This window comes from Pan troglodytes, chromosome 7, assembly GCF_028858775.2.
Source record: "Pan troglodytes isolate AG18354 chromosome 7, NHGRI_mPanTro3-v2.0_pri, whole genome shotgun sequence".
Taxonomy (NCBI): Eukaryota; Metazoa; Chordata; class Mammalia; order Primates; family Hominidae; genus Pan; species Pan troglodytes.
In genome coordinates, this window is record NC_072405.2 from 67,209,706 (window position 1) to 67,230,862 (window position 21,157).

General features: G+C 36.0%; 1 protein-coding gene across 8 annotated transcripts in view; it reads right to left on the bottom strand.

Annotated features, from left to right (window-relative positions):
- Window positions 1-21,157, bottom strand: part of NSMAF (neutral sphingomyelinase activation associated factor) — a 77,680-nt gene that overhangs the window by 17,386 nt on the left and 39,137 nt on the right. For 6 of the 8 annotated variants that reach the window (XR_010159572.1, XR_010159571.1, XM_009455427.5 and 3 more), the window contains 9 exons: window positions 10,052-10,181; window positions 8,221-8,292; window positions 6,377-6,485; window positions 3,665-3,841; window positions 2,513-2,592; window positions 1,897-1,987; window positions 1,737-1,800; window positions 421-472; window positions 201-321 (listed from right to left, as the gene is read on the bottom strand). Coding sequence is in view for 6 of the 8 variants with exons in the window: in XM_009455427.5 (XP_009453702.3) it covers window positions 201-321; window positions 421-472; window positions 1,737-1,800; window positions 1,897-1,987; window positions 2,513-2,592; window positions 3,665-3,841; window positions 6,377-6,485; window positions 8,221-8,292; window positions 10,052-10,181 (896 nt within the window). In the remaining 2 variants the exon portion in view is untranslated. Of the gene's footprint in view, window positions 1-200; window positions 322-420; window positions 473-1,736; window positions 1,801-1,896; window positions 1,988-2,512; window positions 2,593-3,664; window positions 3,842-6,376; window positions 6,486-8,220; window positions 8,351-10,051; window positions 10,182-21,157 lie in introns of those variants that run through there. The other 2 variants (XM_063817122.1, XM_063817123.1) reach the window with 2 other exon arrangements.

Consider the following 21,157-nt stretch of genomic DNA (forward strand, 5'->3'; position numbering starts at 1 on the left):
ACATTAAGGTCTCTCAAATATATATTAATGTTTTTACATCATAGACTCATAGAATACTTCTGATATGGAATAGGGCTCATATATCCTTATTTAGAGAATTATATTGTGATTTTTAAAAATCTAAGCAATAAAATAATTACTGAAATTGCACTACTTGGTAAAGCATGTCTATAATACAACACCTCCAAGGGGGGACTCACTGGAAGCCCAAGGGGGAAGCTCCACATCGTCAACCATCTGTCCTCCTTGTCTCTTTCCCAAATCCAACTTCAGGCTATTGACTAGAAAGCTCACATCATCACCATAGAATTCTGGAATTAACTGAAAGTTTTGGGGAAAAATAAAAAAGAACAACAAACATGTTTTAAAGCAGTTAGAAACCCCAAGTCCAGTTACTCATCAGCTTTATTAACTGCTTACCTCTTTAAAATCCGTTGCACCATCCAGACAGTTTTTCCAAGTTTCTGCAATACTACATATGAAAAAAAAATTCACCTATTTTCAGCTAAGGAAATAGCAATAGCAGCATTTCCTATGCACTTGGGGGCTGTTCTACACTTTACCTGTATTAACTTCTGTTTGTCATTTCCACATAGTTCTAACCATCTCTCTGAATGTCCCACTTTAACAAAAGGGAACACTGGGGCCCAGAGAGTTTATGTAACTTCTCCAGGGTCACATGGCGGGAGTGGGCATAGAGTCCGAGTCCACACCATTAGCTACCATATACACATTGCCTCATCCAAGGGCCAAATGGAGCAGGGTGCCTCCACACTGAAAGATTAGCACCACTGGTAGGGCGCGGTGGCTCACACCTGTAATCCCAGTACTTTGGGAGGCCAAGGCGGGTGGATCACGAAGTCAGTAGATCAAGACCATCCTGGCCAACATGGTGAAACCTCGTCTCTACTAAAAATACAAAAATTAGCTGGGCATCGTGGCATGTGCCTGTAGTCCCAGCTACTCAGGAGACTGAAGCAGGAGAATCGCTTGAACCCGGGAGGCGGAGGTTGCAGTGAGCTGAGATTCCGCTCACTGTACTCCAGCCTGGGCGGCAGAGCGAGACTCTGTCTCAAAAAAAAAAAAAAAAAAAAAACAGATTAGCACCACTATCTGAATGGCTCATTGCAAAAGGAATTATTATTAGATATGTGTAGAGTTCAAAAAAAATGAAAAGGACATAGCAAAAAATTTACAACAATTATTATCTCAGTGTGGTGGGATACCAAGTAAACTTATTTCCTTTTTTATAGTTGCTGATTTTTTTGGCAAGAAAATATTACTTTTATAATTTAAAAAGTAAAGCCATCTAAATACACACAGGGAGCTGTATTCAATTCACAGCAAAATTATCAAGAATAATAAAGTGTGGGAAACAATCTAAATGCCCAACGATGGAGAAAAGAAGTTGACATAAAATATGGCATATGTTAGAATGTGATACAATAATTTTAAAAAAGAATCATTGTTTTGAAGAATATCTAATAATATGGGAAAAACTTTAAGATTTAATATTAGGCTACAAAAGGTAGGACAAAAAGCTGTACATAAAATATGTTCTCACATTTACACACACATATACATGTCTAGAAAAAGCCTGAGAGGAATAGATAGAACAATTAGTGATTTTTTACATTTCTTTACTTTTTTATTATATCCAGTGCTTTGAAACAAGTATGTTGTATATATACAATCAGAAAGTGTTAAAAATGATAAGCAAGGCATTTGTATCAAACCTGTTGAACATTCTATCTGCATTATCAAATCTTCCATTCTGCAGGCACAGCATATACTCTGGTGCTAGAGGGGAAAAAGTCAGAGGTAAGTCAGGTCACAGAATCATTGAAGAATACAGTGAAATAAAATTTAATTGGGGGTAATGATAAAGAATCTTACCAATCCTAACAAGATAAAAAAGTACATAACCCGGGGAAGAGTAGTGACTCCCATACATGAACTTTGGTTCAGGCATTTCCTGGTAGCGTGTCTAGAATACAGAAAAAAAAAAAAAAAAATAGAGCTAAGTGTTGGCTATGAAATAATAACTGACAAGTAGAAAAAGCCTAAAAGAAATCATAACATAGATATACCATATTCCTTAATTTCTCTGTTAGATAAGAAAAGGAGAAGATAAGAGGGAAAGAAAATCTGTGGCTAAACAGCATTCCTGAGACAAGTATTTTGGTTTCCCTGGCTTAATGGTAACAAAATATTGGCACTATATTAAATAGAACTGATTTTATGTGTCTCTTACGCGATTTACCACAGAATGCCTTCATGAAAATAATTCAGTGAACCTGTAAACAGGTTGCCCTCCTCCTTCCTAAACTGCAGACAAGAAATGCAAATGGTGAGCAGCTAATTCACGGTCAGGAGAAAAGTAAGAAAAAACTCTACGTAGAGTCACTGGTATAATTCCCCTAAGCCTTGGAGAAACGAATTTCCTTCCATAAAAACACAGGCCATGGCTTCTCGTTTTGCTTAGAAACCAAGAATCTCTAAGTCCACATACCAGTAGTCTCTCCAGCCGTTCCTTATTTAGGGCCCCCACTGGCTTACTGAGATCCCGGAAGGTTCCTGGATTTGACAAATCTATAAACATAAATCAATAAATAACTTCAGCTTATACTTAGTACCATTAACCTCCTGAATTAATTCAAATATACACATTTACTTCCACAAAAGTTTTTTTAAAAATTGAGAGCAATCCATGAGAGTTATTTTTGTTAGTTATTTATGTAGATGTAAAGAAAAGGTTAGCAATTTTGAGTTTTAAGTTAGACACAACCACTTAATAGCAATATCTCTAATTTGACAATGCCCTGAACATTAATTTTTTTAAAAAAGTTTCTGATTAAGGAACATATATATATTCCAAGTAAAACAACAACAACAACAAAATTTTAAAAGCCATTATTCTTCTACCAAGATTTACTTTCTACATTCGAATTCTAGTGAATATTATTATTCTGCAATATTAGCCTATTTGAGAACTAGTGAGCTAAATATTTTCAGAGAAATACATTATCATATTTCTAGAAAATCTATTATCTCTTTCAAGGACAAAGGTTCAAGATAATGTGTCAAGAGGAACTAACTGTTCACAATATATAATTTTTAAATATTACAAAATAAAGTTACAATACAATTACATTTTTCTTAAAATAATCTGTGGTAGCAAGAGAAGAGTAGATATACCCCAAAGGTAAAGTGGTTATCTCTGTAATATAATTATGGATGATTTTAATTTTCTTCTTTGATTATTTCAGGACTTTCCAAGTGTTCTATAACAAATAATCACAGTTTTTAATGTGATTTTTAAAAATAATATAAGGTGAGTGAAATTTTCAAAGTGAGAAGCAAATATTTCAAAACATGGTACTTATAGGTAATAATGATAACCCTGGATTAAAATCATGCCCATTTTTTCTCTCTGTGTCCTTCAAGAAGTATGGTGGAAAAAACATACATGAAACACTTACGTAACACTTATGTAGTATCTTGGAATGGAAATTGGCAGTCCTTAGCAATACAACTGAAATGAGTTGTAATTTGTTCACATGTCACATCACAATTATAAAACAGAATTTATTCTCTCCTTTAAAAACAATACAGATGACCACTCCCCACTCAACTTGGTCAGAATTCCACGTGTGGCAGTTACCTAGTTCTGAGCTGGAATAATCATGTATTATCCATGGAAACACAGGGTACTGGGAGAGGTCGTTGCAGCTGCGGTCGGCCAGGTTGTTGAGGTGAAGGAGGTACTGATAGTTGGAAAGGTGTCCACGCTGCCACTGCAGCATGTAGCTCTCAGCAGTGTGCTCCGCCACATGGTGCTCTGGGGGAAGAGGACCCACGAGGTCTGCCACTTAACTTCGCAAACTTAGTATGCAAAAGCTAGGGGCTTAACGTGTAGACCATTCCTGTGCATTCTTGAAAAATGCATTGTAAGAAAAAGAAAAGTAGGCTGCTGACTTGTTTTCATAAAGTATTTGTTCAACTATGTATAAACAGTTCCAAGATCAAGGAGGGGAAATTATTAAATACACTGAGCTATTACACTACCCTCCACAATATGACATAACCTAAACAAATACAAAAGTGTAGATCAAATATATAAATATTACATGTTAATAGGTAATATTGATACAGTAACAAAGAATCCCTCCAAATGTGCTGTGTCTCCACGCATTTAAAAACCCATGGCCATCTGGGAAAGCTTATTTCTTTTATTATTTATGAAATTAAAGCAATCTTTTAGTTTTCTTTTAGGCTTGGAAGAGATGTACTACTGCTAATTTGTCAATGACTACATATTATTTATGCATGTGAAGACTAAGGAAAAGAAAAGAAATTGTTAAAGAAGAAAACAGGCATTTGGCAGGAGGACCAATTCTCAAACTAAAAGAACCAGACCTGCCCCCTGAAATACCTCAGGAAAAATGAGATCTTAGATAAATGCAGCAATGAGAACTTCCCTTTCAGAGTGTAAAATAAATTAACTGTCCTACAAGTGGATTTTCCATTTTGTTCAGAAAATTCTGCTTTCAACCTTTCCTGATGCATTAAGCATCTTAACTCTTAATATTTATTCTCATTTACTTTTACCAAGTTTCTTCTTTAATCAGCTACTAGGAAAGGGCTTCAAAAATCAAAACACACTTCCCCCTTGTTTTCTACTTTTGAAACCCCTCAGAAAAAGTATGAACAATCTTAGGAATAAACTCAGTGAGAACTGACAGTTTCTTAGAAAATGGATATTTTAGATCATGGCAAAGTTTTTGGCTTGAGATTTTAGGACTCACCATGAAAGTTGATCTTTTTATTGTAATCTTGTTATAGTTAAAAAAAATAAAATTTAAAAACCTAGATCATGAGACAGGAAATTAAAGTAAACTTGTAACAAAGCTATACTTAAAGTTACCTTCAATAGCTTAATGTATGAACAAAATACTAGCTATATATAACTATATATATACTATATATAACTACATAGATATATATAATGTATATATATAAACCTACTTTAAAATAAAATATGTTCCCTACTGAAAGCCAAGTATTCCTCCTTGAGGTAAAATTTCATTTCTAAGGGAAGATGTACTTTACTACGAATTTCACAAATAGTTTTGTGGTACACTAAAATAACAAACACATTAAGATGATATTAATAAAATCCCAATATCCTTTTTTGTTTGTTTGTTTGTTTGAGACAGGGTCTCACTCTGTCACCCAGGCTGAACTGCAGTGGTGTGATCACTGCCCACTGCAGCCTTGACCTCCCAGGCTCAAGCGATCCTCCCACTTCAGCCTCTCGAGTAGCTGGGACTACAGGCACATGCCACCAGTCCCAGCTAATTTTTAATTTTTTTTGTAGAGATGAGGTCAAGCCATGTTGCCCAGGCTGGTCTCGAACTCCTGGGCTCAAGAGATTCTCCCTCCTCGGCCTCCAAAGGTGCTGGGATTACAGTCATGAGCCACCATGCCTAGCCCCAAAATCCATTTTTAAAGATAATTCCTTTCCAGTTATCTAGCAACTTTGTAAATTAGAATAATTTAATTTAGCCTTGCAATGTAATAAAAAAACTTTGGGCTTGAACATCATAATACAAGTATTTTCTCTGGCAAAGGTGGGAAAATTCACATTTTCCATGAAAAACTGAGGAAATATCATTAATTAAAAGCAAATTCCACTCCAAAGTCAGTATATTGAGCATAGAAGGTTAACATGCTCCTTTTGCAGTCTTTCAGCTTTGTGGTTCTGACCACAATCAATGATCACAAACATATGAATAACTCACTGCCTCGCAGTACAAAACTGAGTCTTGGTTCTCATAAACTAATATAAGACCTGACTGAACATAAAAATATTTGAGTGGATTCTTCAAAATCCATTCAATTTGGAGGACGTTAAAATATAAGAGCATTTAAATATATTTATCTAGAGTTTTTAAAACATACATTCAGAATGAACTATTATCAGAGTGAATTTATATTTCCCAGAATTTTAAAAATATTATTTTGGCAATTATAGTTACTGATGAGAAGAAATTAGAACCACAAAGAAGCGATTCTAGAAATAGCATTTTTCTTCTCTTATTTCCTATCCCAGATCCTTAGGAGTTGAACTACCTTCATATGAAAAGAAACCCTGTCTCTACTAAAAATACAAAAAAAATTAGCCTGGCATGGTAGCGGGCACCTGTAGTCCCAGCTACTCGGGAGGCTGAGGCACAAGAATCACTTGAACCCAGGAGGCGGAGGTTGCAGTGAGCCGAGATCGTGCCACTGCACTCCAGCCTGGGTGACAGAGCGAGACTCAGCCTCCAAAAAAAAAAAAAAAGAAAGAAACAATGAAGGGTGAGCGCCAAACCTAGGTATGTGGCAATGTAAAAATAGAGATCATCTCTATCTTGAGGTTCATAGAACTTTAGGTAGATGTCGGAACACAGATCATCTTCTGTGCAAAATACTTCCAAGCCCTATAAATTCAAAAAGAAAAGAATAAAATAAATAGCATTGTATTCATCTTGCAATCCCAATATAAGTATATAATTACAAAAACATTCAGTTAAACATTTGTGTTTATTTTTATAACTTATATTCCTATTTTCAATCTATAAATTTAACTCAGTGATATATATACACATATACGTTTGTGTATATATATATATATGTTGTATTTATAAATGTTTTGAGAACAAGATAGTATCTCAGCTAAACTTTGTAAATCACCTTGGGTGTTGAATATTTTCATTAATAATAGCTTTTGTGAACTTGTTATTTTGAAATTCAAAAATAGCTGATCCATGTCTTCACATCTCTTCTTCAAACATAAATGTTTAGCTTTCTTTCATAAGTTAAATAACATATATATATTTTGAGACCAGGTCCTGCTCTGTTGCCCAGGCTAGAGTGCAATGGTGTGATCACGGCTCACTGTAGCCTCAAACTCCCAGGCTCAATTGATCCTCCCACCTCAGCCTCTCGAGTAGCTAAGGCTACAGGCGCACCATGCCCAGCTAATAAATAAAAATTATGCACACCTAACAAATTGATAATTGAATAACCCATTCAATTAATACATTATTATTATCTTATAAAAACCTATGAGCTTTGTGACTATAGTGTTAGTAAGGCTGAGCTAGCAAAGGAACACACAAAGCCAGGATGAAAGCCCAGAGCTACCCTTGGTTCAAACACAGGCTTTCACCATGTACTAGCTGGGAGCTTAGGAAGTTAACCCCCGGAGTCTCAATTTCTTCACCTGTAAAATACAATACTATCTACTTCACAAGGCTTATAATGGCAAATAAATGAAACATTATATATAAATTGCCTGTTACATAGAAAGCACTTAATCAATGTTAATTTCTTCTCTTTTTCTGACTGCAGCTCTATACCCAAAGGAGGAGATTTTTAATAGTATCTGTTTCCCTGATCTGCTATTAGTGCTGGAAATGGAGGAATGGCCTTTTAAGTAAAATAGGCAGCAAAACAGTAGAATTTCACAAATTAAAAGCAAAAAAATAAGAGTTAAAATTCCACAATGCTTTTGTAATGTCACCAAGTTACTGGTTAATCTTCAAAGGAGAAAAAATGAATTTCTATTGGTGTCGAATTAAAACACTTGGAATCATACCTTCTGTAGGGATTGGTTACTAAAGTAAGACATGTGTCAGAAATAGGACCTAAGTATAGAAATACACTTATTCAGGGAATGGTGGAAAGAACTGCCTATATGATTTTAAATGGTTATTTTGTCATTCAGCCCAAAGGTTGAATTAATATAAGTTAACTGTGAATATACTAGTTCCACTAAAGAAGTAATTTTGTAATATCTTCCAGATTTTGCTTTGAGACCTAGCTGCTATGAATGGTGGAGGCAAGTGTAGCACAGGGTTGGTTTTACACAGATCATTCTAGCCTGAGCCCAGAAACTGAGAATGCACGAATGAGAAACTCAAGGGCACTCTAGCCCTCTTGCTCTTGGAGCCAAAAATACTTCATAATAGAACCTCTTCTCTACATGATAGAGTTATTCCTTTATGAATTTCTACCTTCTCCAAAAGAAAGAACAGCAAAATCAGAGTCTATTTTCTTACAGGACAATGTACTTGTACTTTCAGACATCCCATAAGTGTTTACCGTCAATAAACTGCTGGCTAAACTGAAAGTGTGACAATCATGCCCCAGCACAGCCTCCCAAGGACTCACCAGAGGCATGAGTCCGTGCCTCCTTTTGTAGATGCGGCGGACATCTTGGAGTGTTATCTGGACCACAGGTTTCTTTAAAAGTAGAAAGACAATCTCAAACATTATTGTTCTGACACAATTAGAAGTTGTTCTGTAGTATCAGAAAGGGGAAAAAAAAAATCACCAAATCTTGCCTTCCTAATAAACCATTGGAAAAAGAAATCTTGGAACAAGGTGATATCTGGTTTCCCATTCTGCTCTGCCATCTTTCACTAGCTTTATGACCTTGGGCAAGTCCTCCTCCCCGCCATGTGGCACCCCACAAATGATAATGCAATCATCTATCTTTCAGGGATATTTCAGGTTAGTTTGGGATGAGGTGATATCTTTCAGGTTAGATTGTGGGGTGATAAGAAATATAAACAACTGGCATAAATAACCTCTCAGGAATCTTGCTATCTTTTTTTAGACAAATAGTTTGCTTAGTATTGACACACATCTTTTTTAAAGAATCCTGTCTTTTATCTCATTAAAAATTACAGTGTATTAAGGCTCACAAATTACTAAAGTATAAAGCAAGGGCTCTAAATTTTTTGTTAATGAAGAAGAAAATTGTCTTGCTTTTCTATAATTTTAAAACACTAGTAAGAGAAAAGGAGGTTTAAAAAGGCAGAGATTGGCTAATGGCTATGCTTCCGTGGTCCTCCTCCCAAGTAGGAGGGACGATGGGTGTGCAGAGGTCAGTCTGTCCAACAGTGGAAACTGCCCCGGAGTCCCAGAGTCAGGTCTTGGCAATGACTGGTCAAAGATCCTGGCCAGTATTGGGAAGGGGTAAAGGCCCATACCATGGATTGTGAAGCTAGGGTACACAGACATTTTTTCTCAAAATTTCTGACCCAAGCAATAGTAGCAGCCAAGCCAATTTTTTACACTCCCTGAGAATGCTGTGCTAGCAGCATGCAGTGTCTACTGGAGAACTAGGAAAGTGAGCCCCACCACCTAGTGGACACAATCACTATAGCATAATCTTTCACTCAGGAGAGTTTGAGATGTTTTAGTGCCCTGTAATGACCAGACTGGAGAATTTCCAAGGTGGAACTTTCTCTGGCAGAATTCTTGGGCCCTGCCAAATGGCCCCACAGCACTACCAGGGTGTGTTAGGATTTCTGTTCTTTTAGTGGATCATGCTAAAAAGTGGCCAGATCTAGATAAGCAACAAATCTTTACAAGTTTCAGCATGGATATCTAAGTTTATATTTATTTTCTGGCCTTGTAAGTCTGTGTCATTGTGAAAGAGAAGATTGTTTCCAACATCCTAGCAGGAGCCCGTAACTGCCAGACGGCAGGATCTTCACACACACCTCTGCACTAGCTGGGAGGACCTGCTCATAGTGCTCCTTCAGGAAAAATTCAGATCTACTGAGGTTGATCATCATTAAGAAGAAGCAAGAAATACCAACATCTGTGTATATATAAGCAAATATATTTCAAAATCTATTTCTTATTAATCATAGTACATTTCACTGGTCTCTCGGAAATGCCTCCTAGAAGAAAGGTCTAAATCTCTAGCGACCCTTTACTAAAATAGGGAGGAGCAGGGTTTCTTTTCACCACACTGAGAGCAAATGCCCCTGACATGACTGAAAACAGATCAGAAGAACTCAAACTTCAGAGACTACACATCACGATTACACACGGTGTTTGTAAAATACACAGATGCTGCCTGTGAAGGGGGTGGGCAGGGACATGACTTGATCCTCATCAAAAAGTGAGGTCCCTGGCATTGTGAGGCCATGGTCCGGAAACAGCTTAAACATGGGCAGCTCCCCACCTGACCCTGCGATCTACGCACCGGGTAGCCGTTGAGGGGCTGAAAATACAGGTTTGTGTCCGTGATGCACACGTGTCCAGGATTAGTCACCAGAGGCGTCACCATTTCTGCTTTGCATTCCATGTGCAGCTTTTCAGAAATGTTTTGGAACCTGAAAATAGATTTTTCAGCAAAAGTAAGAAAAATCAGAAATTGATCTACTTTCTAGGTTTATCTAAGGGAGCTACAGTGTGACTTTCTATGACATTTGTCTAAACACTACATTTAATATAAGAAAAATGGTAATACAAATTGATTGCTTAGATAAAACTGACTGTTTAGAAATGGCATGATAAAAACTCATTTTTCAAAGAAATAGGTGAGATTATCTACCACAGAAGCCATGACAGACAAATAAATAATACCAAATAACCCTTAGCTAAACTCATTCCCCCCAAAATAAATAGGCCTTGAAACTATTCTTACATTTAAATTATTTCCTATTTTTCTGTCATTATTTTTATCATCCTATAAACTATTTTGACGCAAGTGGCATTTATTTCACACTACACTTTATAAGGCTCTGACTACACAATTATAATTACTTGAATTATAATACATTTGAGTAATTGTATATTCCTTTGTATATTTTTGAGTATATCCCTCTGTGAATTTACTGCAGAAAACCTCTGAAAAATGATCTCTTCACTACCCACTCCTAAAATATTTAATCAACAAAGTCCCTTCTCATTCTGCTTTAACTGATTTAAGAAAAAATAAGGGAAAACAACCAAATCATCAACATTTTAAGGCAATTACTGAAATAACTGGGTTAAAAATAAATCTCTTTATAAGTGACAGGACAAAAAGATACAGAGGAAGATCTCCACCTCAAGTTAGGATGGGAAAGCTATAAGAGACTGTTGAAGCTTTCACCCTAACAACCAAAGTGAGCTGGATATACTGAACAATCTTCATAGCTTTTTAAAACCGACTGGAATGTTGAGCATGTAAAGCAACCTAAATGAACATGATTGCAAAAAGGAAAGAAGAGATCAACAAGAGATGAGTGGCAGGAGGAGGAGCAACCTATGATAGAAGTGAGTAAGGGCTGCAGAATGAAGAGAGATCTTCAGGGAAATGGAAAGCCAGAGTTGAGACTGGAGAGCAAAGAAAGCTCCCCAGAGATCCAAAAATGCTGTCGACTGAGGTGCAAAACAAGGGAAATCTCCCGCAGTTCAGAAACCCGATGGCTCAGTTATAAAGCACAAAGATACCTCTAGAATCCTTCAAGTGCTGAGATCCCAAGTCCTATGGAAGAGAAAGTCTTTATCACTCCCTCAATAGAGTTGTAGGCAGTGTTGGCTTAAATTTAACCACAGGTGCAACAAAGTCTTAATGCAGCTCAGTGACAGATTTGATTGACAGAGCCTCCCTGTACAAGTAGCCTGACAGAATAAGAGGTGGCTTGACCACTTCTGGAGGTAAATATTATTTAGTTCGGTCTCAACACTTCCTTTTTAACAAACTGCTCAATAAAAAAATTACAATACAATAAAATTATAATACATAACAAAGAAGCAAGAAAATATGACTCATGCTCAAGAGAGAAAAGACTCTATAGAAGGTGTGCCAGACATTGGATCAATCAGAGGAAGACTTTAAGATAACTATAGTAAATATGATAAAGGATCAAGAACAGTCTAGGCATGTTGGCTCACACCTGTAATCCCAGCACTTTGAGAGGCCAAAGCAAGAGGATCACTTAAGCCCAAGAGTTTGAGACCAGCTGGGTAACATACTGAGATACCATCTCTACAAAAAATAAAAAATTAGCCAGGCATGGTGGCATGTGCCTGTGGTCCCAGCTACTCAGGACGCTGAGGATCACTTGAGCCCGGGAGGATGGGGCTTCAGTCAGCCATGATTATGCCACTGCACTCCAGCCTGGGTGCAGTGGGTCAACAAGAACAAAAGATGGACAACACATGTGAAAAGACAGAGTTTCAGCAGAGAAATAGAAACTATGAAAAAGAACCAAACGGAAATATAGGAATAAAAATGTTGATATCACAAAGAATTAACTAAACAATCTTAACAACAGACTGGATGCAGTGGAGGAAAGGTCCAGTAAGGCTGAAAACAGGTCAATAAAAAGTGTCCTAACTAAAACAAAACCAAAGGAGAAAAAAGAATGAAAAAAATATATAGGAGTGTGTATCTGAGATCTGAAGGAATATATTAAACATACTAACTTAAGTATAACTGATTATAAAAGAAAAGACAGAAAATAGGACAGAGGAAATGGAGAAGAGAATGGCTGAGAACTGATGAAAGATATCAGTTCATAGATGCATGTTATTCTGAAACTCTATGTGACATAATAAAAAAATATATCATTTGGTCTCTGCTCCCAGTTCATGGCACAGAGCTCCTGAAACTTGTGTAATTTCCCGAGTGACAGAGGTGTTAGGTCCATCTTTTGTTCTAATATTTGGTCTTTGGTCGTGATTCCTGACATAGACCTCCTAATCTCCTGGAATTTCCTGAGTTACAGAAGCATCTTTTGCTCTAATGAGGCAACTGTGTATGGGATCCTGGATGGGTGCTGGTCACCAGAATGACCAAGCCCTGATGAGAGGCTTAGAGCTTTTGGCCACACTCGCCGTTTTCAGCATAAGGTAGAGAGGCTGGAGACTGAGTTAATATTTGACTATGCCTATGTGACGAAACCTCCATAAATACCCCTAAACTATGAGGCTGGGAGAGCTTCTGGGTTGCTGAAGACATCTATGTGCCAGGAGGGTGATGTACCCTCACTCCACAGGGACAGAAGCTCCTGCACTCAGGATCCTTCCTTCCAGATATCACCCTATGCATCTTCTCATCTGGCTGTTCATCTGTACCCTTTATCATGTCCTTTATTATCATAATAAACTGGTAAACATAAGTAAATATTTCCAAGTTCTGTGAGCCATTCTAGTGATCAAACCTAAGGAATGTGTTGTGGGAATCTCTGATTTATAGCTAGTTGGTCAGAGCACAGGTGACAACTTGGATTTGTGATTGGCATCGGAGGTGAGGGGGGCAGCCTTGTTGGACTGAGCTCTTAACCTCTGGGGTCTGTGCTAACTCCAGGCAGACAATGAATCAAATTGTAGAATACCCAACTGGTGTCAGAGAACCCTTTGGTATAGGAAAAAGCCCCACAGCTGATCACTGAGGTGTTCTGTGTTGACAGCATAGTAGGAATTTCCCCATCATACACTCTGAAACCCTCAAGCAGGATGAGCACAAGAAAACCACATCGTATATAGGGAACAGCAATTCAAATCATGGGGCTCTTCACCGGAAACAATGGAATGACAATCTTTAAAGGGGTAAGAAACCTGTCAACCTAGAATTCTATATCCAAAAACACCCTTCGAAAATGAAGGTAAAATAAATATCTTCTTCTTAGACAAAGCTGAGAGAATTAATCTCTAATGGATCAGCTTGTAATGAACACCACAAAAAGTGTTTTAGACTAAGGAAAAATGATACCAGATGAAATACTAGATTTGCAGAAAGGAAACAAGACTAGAAATTGTAAACATCTAAATATCTAAGTATTAAAAATATTTTTTAGTATTTTTAATTTCTATGCAAACACATATATGTATCTAAATTCTTTAAAAAGCTATTGATTTTTAAAGCACAAATAAGAATACTGTATTGTGGGTTTTATGGATTATGCATAAATTAGCCACAAGATCAGATCATAACAGGCAGGAGAGGCTAAATGGAAATACATTGGAGTAAGGTTCTTGTATTGGTGTAAAGTAGCATGAAATGATATTATCTGAAGGTACACTCTGGCACGAGGTACATATTGTAATCTCTAGAATGACCACTAAAAATAACACAAAGTGCTACAGCTAAAAAGTCAATAGAGTAGATAAAATGGAGTACTGAAAAATACTAGAATTACCGAAAAGAAGGGAGAAAAGGAGGAGCAGAGGAACAAAAAAAAAATGAGACACCAAGAAATAAATACAGACACAATGTGTGCCACATAATGATGTTTTGGTCAATGACACTGTATATAATAGTGGTCTCATAAAATTATAATACCATATTTTTACTCTACCTTTTCTATAAGTAGATACATAAATACTATTATATTATAATTGCCTATAGCATTTAGTACAAGTTGAGTATTCCTTATTCAAAACACTTGGGAGCAAAAGTGTTTAGGATTTTGGATTTTTGAATGTTTGTATCATATCGGTGTGCCTCCCTAATCACAAAATCTGAAATCTGAACTGCTTCAATGAGCATTTCCTTTGACCATCATGTTGGCACTCAAAAATTTTTGAGTGCATTTCGGACTTTTGGAGCATTTCGGACTTAAAATGTTTGAATTAGGGACACTCAAGTGGTACAGCAAAATGCTGTGCAGGTTTGTAACCTAGGAGCAATAGGCTATACTGTATAGTCTAAGTGTGTAGTAAGCTGTACCATTCAGGTTTGTATAAGTGCACCCTATGATGTCCTCACAATGACCATTGCCTAACGACACGTTTCTCACAACATATGAGGTGGGAAATTAAAGAAAAATAAAATTAAAAAGAAAGAGAAATAAGTTTTCCTGTATTAAGCTGACTTGTCTCAGAGGCAGCAACAGGCACAGCCCAGACCTAGGAAAAGTCTTGATAATATTATCTAATGTGCTCTGAAGACTCTCCCAGCACTCCTTTAACATAGGGAGAAGAAAAACAAATTTTCCTTTGTTTTATGGAATGAGTTTACAGATTCCTCTTCTCTGTAACTAGTGACTTCAAGTATTGTTTTATCTAAGCAGTAGAGTGACGGTCATGAGCCTCTGAGCAGGCCTGAGTTACGGCCACCTGGGTGCCATAGTGAAGGTTATAGGATAAGCCTGTGCTTAGGCAAACCTAGATAATGGACATCTGGGTTGCATAGCAATGGTTATGTGCAATCCTGAGTTATGAACCTGTTACGATTTGATTATCGGTCTTTGTCCTGCCTCTGTATCCCTGCTTTCACACCACTGTAAGCTTGCTTCAAAAGCTGGCCCACCCCTTTGGTGAAGTGTGTATAAAAGTCAAGTGCTGTCTTTGTTCCAGGCCCAGTCATTTGGACGCTGAGTCAGCTGGGCCTGGTGCATTCAATAAAAGATTCTCCTGTTTTAACCCAAGGTCCCTCTCTCGTCCTCCTGAATCCCACAACACATATCCCTGTCATTAAGTGATGCATGACTATCCTAAGATACTAGGCTTAAAACCAGCTAGTGTATAATTATATAATTATAAATTATCTACACATTCTTATTGAAAAGCAGAGATTGTCAGAATGCATAAAAAGCAAGACTCAACTATATATTTAAAGTATACATATTTTTTAAAACAGAATAAATACACAGGTTAGTAGTAAAAGGGCAAAAAAAAGATGTATCATGCAATCACAACACATAAGAAAACTGATGTGGTTACTTTAAAGGAAGACAAAGCAGGCTTCAAGAAAAAGACTATCACAAATGAAGAGGGACATTTCCTAATGATGAAAGAATCAATTAAGAAGACATTACGCATCTTAATGTATATGAATCTAATAACAGAGCTTCACAACACAAAATGCATAAATTGACAGAAATAAGAAAAGAAATAAATCACCACTGACAATTTTAACATCCTTCTCTCAGTGACTGATAGCACAAGTCAACAAAAAAAATTAATGAAATATATTTGATCCAAATGACCATCAACCAGTTGGACCCACACGGCACTTATGGAATACTATCTTCAACAGCTGCAGAGCTCACATTCCTTTCAACGGCATGTGAAATGTTCACCAAGATAGGCCATATGCTGGGCCATAAAACAAATCTGAACAAATATCAAAAGACTGAAATCACATAGAACATATTCTCTGATCAGATATTAAATTATAAATCAGTACCTATAAAATATCTACTAAAAATGTCCAAATATGTGGAAGTTAAACATACTTCTAAATTACCTATGGGCCAAAGGAGAAATGATGAAGAAAATTACAAAATATTTTTACATTAATGGTAACAAAAAACATATCAAAATCTGCAGAATGTTGCAAAAGCAGTGCTTAAAGAGAAAATTATAAGTTTAAGTACTTCTATTACAAAGGAAGGAATAAAACTGGTGACCTAGACTTTCTTCTTAGAAAGTTACAAGAATAAGTTTAAACCCAAAGCAAGCTGAAGGAAGGAAATCATAAAAGTAGACATCAACTATAAGTAAAGTGAAAAAGCAGAAAAATATCAACAAAGTCAAAATGTGGTCATTTGAAAGATTAATAAAATTGGTAAGCCCTGGCAATACTGATTTTTTTTTTAAAGAGAGAAAACACAAAGTATCAGCATAATGAATGAAAGAAGGGTAGATACTACAGATGCTGCTGGCATTAAAAGGACATTAGCAACTTCATATCAATACGTCTGACAATTTAGATGAAATGGACAATTTATTTGAAAAACACAAGTTACCAAAACAGGAACAGAAGAAACAGACAAATGGAACAGTCCTATGTCTAGTAAATAAATGGAATCCCAAAGGACACTTTAGACCTAGATGGCTTCATCAATAAATTCTATTAAAAATGTAAGGAAGAAATAACAACAATCCTACACAAACTTTTTCTGAAAACCGGAGATAAAGAAAACCTCCATACTATTATGAGGTCAGCATAACCTGTACCATACCTGACAAATACCTTACAAGAGAATTACAGAGCAATATCCCTCATCAATATAGATATAAAAATACTAGCAAAGCAAATCCAGTAATATGTAAAAAAGATAAGATATCATGTTCTCAAATTAAATTTAGCCCATGAATACAAGGTTGGTTTAACATTGAAAAAAATCAATCAATGTAATTCAAAACATTAACAGAATAAAGAAAAAAATATGATCATGTCAATGAATGCAGAAAAAATATTTGACAAAATTCTATACCCATTATTGAAAAAACTCTCAGTAAACTAGGAACAGAAAGGAATATTTTCATTCTGTTAAAGGGCAGCTATGAAAAACCTACAGCTAACATCATCTTTGAATGATGAAACCTTAAGCCCTTTTCCTGTAAGATCAAGAATGAGGCAATAATGTTCATTTCCACCACATCTATTAATAAAACTGTGCAATGAGGCAAGAAATAGAAAATAAAAGCCATATGGATTTCTGTGAAACTGTCATTATTCACAGATTAAATGATTATGTACATGAAAACTCCATGGAATCTAGCAAAAAATACTCTAAGACTAATGAGTGAATTTAGAAGACTCATAGTATACAAGGCCAATTAAAAAAAGAACTGTATTTCTATGTACCAGTAACAAATAGTTGGAAAATAAATTTTCAATAGTATCAAACAATCAAATATCTAGGAATATGTCCAACAAAAGATGGCAGCATCTACATACTAAACAGAACAGGGATTCTGAGTGGGGCATGAAAGAGAAATCTGTACTATCTTTTGGTCTGTTCTTCTTAAATCTACAATCATTACAAAATAAAGTAATTTAAGGAAGACTCTTGGGGTAGAAAAGGGTAAATTTTTAATTCAGGATGGATTAAAGACTTAAATGTTAGACCTAAAACCATAAAAACCCTAGAAGAAAACCTAAGCAATATCATTCAGGACATAGGCATGGGCAAGGACTTCATGACTAAAACACGAAAAGCAATGGCAACAATAGCCAAAATAGACAAATGGGATCTAATTAAACTAAAGAACTTCTGCACAGCAAAAGAAACTACCATCAGAGTGAACAGGCAACCTACAGAATGGGAGAAAATTTCTGCAATCTACCCATCTGACAAAAGGCTAATATCCAGAATCTACAAAGAACTCAAACAAATTTACAAGAAAAAAACAAACAAACCCATCAAAAAGTGGGCAAAGGATATGAACAGACACTTCTCAAAAGAAGACATCTATGCAGCCAACAGACACATGAAAAAATGCTCATCATCACTGGTCATCAGAGAAATGCAAATCAAAACCACAACGAGATACCATCTCATGCCAGTTAGAATGGCAATCATTAAAAAGTCAGGAAACAACAGATACTGGAGAGGATGTGGAGAAATAGGAACACTTTCACACTGTTGGTGGGAGTGTAAATTAGTTCAACCATTGTGGAAGACAGTGTGGCGATTCCTCAAGGATATACAACTAGAATTACCATTTCACCCAGCAATCCCATTACTGGGTATATACCCAAAGGATTATAAATCATGCTACTATAAAGACACATGCACATGTATGTTTCTTGTGGCACTATTCACAATAGCAAAGACTTGGAACGAACCCAAATGTCCATCAATGATAGACTGGATTAAGAAAATCTGGCACATATACATCATGGGATACTATGCAGCCATAAAAAGGGATGAGTTCATGTCCTTTGCAGGGACATGGATGAAGCTGGAAACCATCATTCTCAGCAAACTATCGCAAGGACAGAAAGCCAAACACCACATGTCTTCACTCATAGGTGGGAACTGAACAATGAGATCACTTGGACACAGGGCGAGGAACATCACACACTGGGGCCTGTCGTGGGGTGGGGAGCCGAGGGAGGGATAGCATTAGGAGAAATATCTAATGTAAATGACGAGTTGACAGGTGCAGCAATCCAACATGGCACATGTATACCTACGTATCAAACCTGCACTTCTGCACACGTACCCTAGAACTTAAAGTATAATTTTTTTAAAAGAAGGGGAAATTTTAATATGAAGCTATAAGATGATATTATGATTTTATATTTTTAATGATTTTATATTTTATTATGATTTTATTATATGATATATTAGATGATATTATGGAATTATTGCTAATGGAATATGATAATGGTATCAAGGAATGGAGGATATCCTTCTAACAAGTACCTGCTGAAGTACTTATGGGAGAAGTGTTATGATACCTCAGAATTTAGTTTCAGATGGTTCAGAAAAAATATATACACATATATTATATATATAATACAAACATACACATTTATACATACAAATAACACACACAGAGAGCAACAATGTGAGTAGGAGCAGGCATGACTTAAAGAAAATTTGGCAAAATGTTAAATTAACATCTGGTGAATCATAGGGGATCTGCCTTCATTGTATTAGCGTTTCAACTTGTGACAGTTTAAAATTTTTCAAAATAAAGAGTATTAAAAATAGTTTTCCTTATATTCCTGTAACAAAAAATTATCTCCTCAAAAATATGATGAAAGCTTATCTTAGCGGAAGTTTACCTTTTTTTCTTCTAGAGAAAGTATACAACACTGTAATATTTCATTTCATATCGCAAAAATCCCTTCCCCCAAATTCTTTAGCCTAACATTTCAGCAACCGGATACATTAAAACGTTCACAGTGAACTATTTTTTAAATGAATGTCATGCTGAAGCCCAGAATTGAAGTCTAAATTGCTACTTGGAAAAATGACACATTCTAAGTAGGTCAGAAGAAGCTAATTCTTCTTATTATTATTCCCTTTCCTTTCTAAAATGGAAACTATTCTTCCCTAAGCAATTCACTTACCTAATATATCCTGCCAGTATAAAAATGGAAATAAAATTAACGCTATATAGTGAAGCAGAGAAAGAATCAAACAAACATAAACACAAAAAACACATTACTGGCCAGATGGCTTTACTGGCAAGTTCTTTAACACATTAAAATGTAGGGTAAGGGTCAAGATGACTGATTCCCAAATCTCACAAAGGTAGCAATAAAATAGAATATTACAAACTACTCTCATTTATAAACATAAGCTTCTAGCAAAAGCGTAGCACATAATAATCCATAAATAAATGAACCTATTTAACCAATACTTTCTGCTTTGTCCTAAGGATGAATGATTACAGAGGCAAAAATCAAAAATAAAAAGCTAGTGAATAGAGACTGCAAATAATTCATAGATAAGATTTTGTAAATATAAAGAATCTAAATATACAGTTAATGGAATTGGTCATAGAGTTTAATAGGGTTGCTGAAAACAAAATGAGTACACTAAAACCTATTGCATTCTATATATCAACAATAAACAGAAAATGAAATTTTAATAACATACCATTTATATTACCATCACAAATATGAAGTACTAGGAATAAATAACATAAGACAGGAAAGACCTTTATGAAGAAAATCATAAGGAATATATTAAAGGGGACCTAAATAAATAGAGAGAAGACTAAAGATTCACTGCAATTACAATCAAAATCCCAGCACAATTGCTTTTATGGAAATTGACAAGCTGATTCTAAATTCAGATGGCAGTGCCTAAGACCAAGAATACTGAAGACATAAGTGAAAAAGGAAAATAAGGTCTGGGGCCCTGCACTACCAGATATCAATAGTTACCATAAAGGTATAATAATTAACTTAGTGGTACCAGAGACAAAGATACAGACGAATCGCCTAAATCTCCTTGATATAAGGCAATAAACAAGTAAGAGAATGGGATAATACAGAAATGTCATCTTTGCACAAAATGTATACTTAAGAAAAGCCAAGAAAGTCAATGAAAAAACCATTAGAACAGTAGAAGTGTACTCTCTTGGACCCTATAGAGCACCATAGGTAGGTACTTATTGCAACTTGAAGTCTCAGGAAAGACCTTCTAGAAGAACTGAGAGCACAGCTGAAATAAGAATAAGCAACAGCCAGGTGCAGAGAAGGAGGATGAGTTTTCTAAGCAGAGGGAACAAGAACAAAGGCTCAGAGGTAAGAGACAATGTGGCACAACAGAAACTGCAGGCAATGCAAATAACTAGGGCACAGAATTCAAGATGCATCATCAATGACTAGTAGTAAATAAGAGCTAGCACCTAAGAGTCTTGGGGCCATGTTAAGGTGTTTAGGCTTTATCCTGAAGGCACTGGGGATGGGGGCGTCTTGAAAATTTTTATTTTATTTATATTTTTAATGGCCTTTTATTGTATCACTTTCTCTTGGCAATATGAAATAATCCAGGGAATTTTAAGGTGTATGGCTGTAAAAGACTATTTGTGTCTTGGTATAGTAACCTTTGATATTGTCAATGAAAGACAGGCATTTAAATTAACTGTTATTGAAAACTCTTTTGCTTGTTACTGTTCT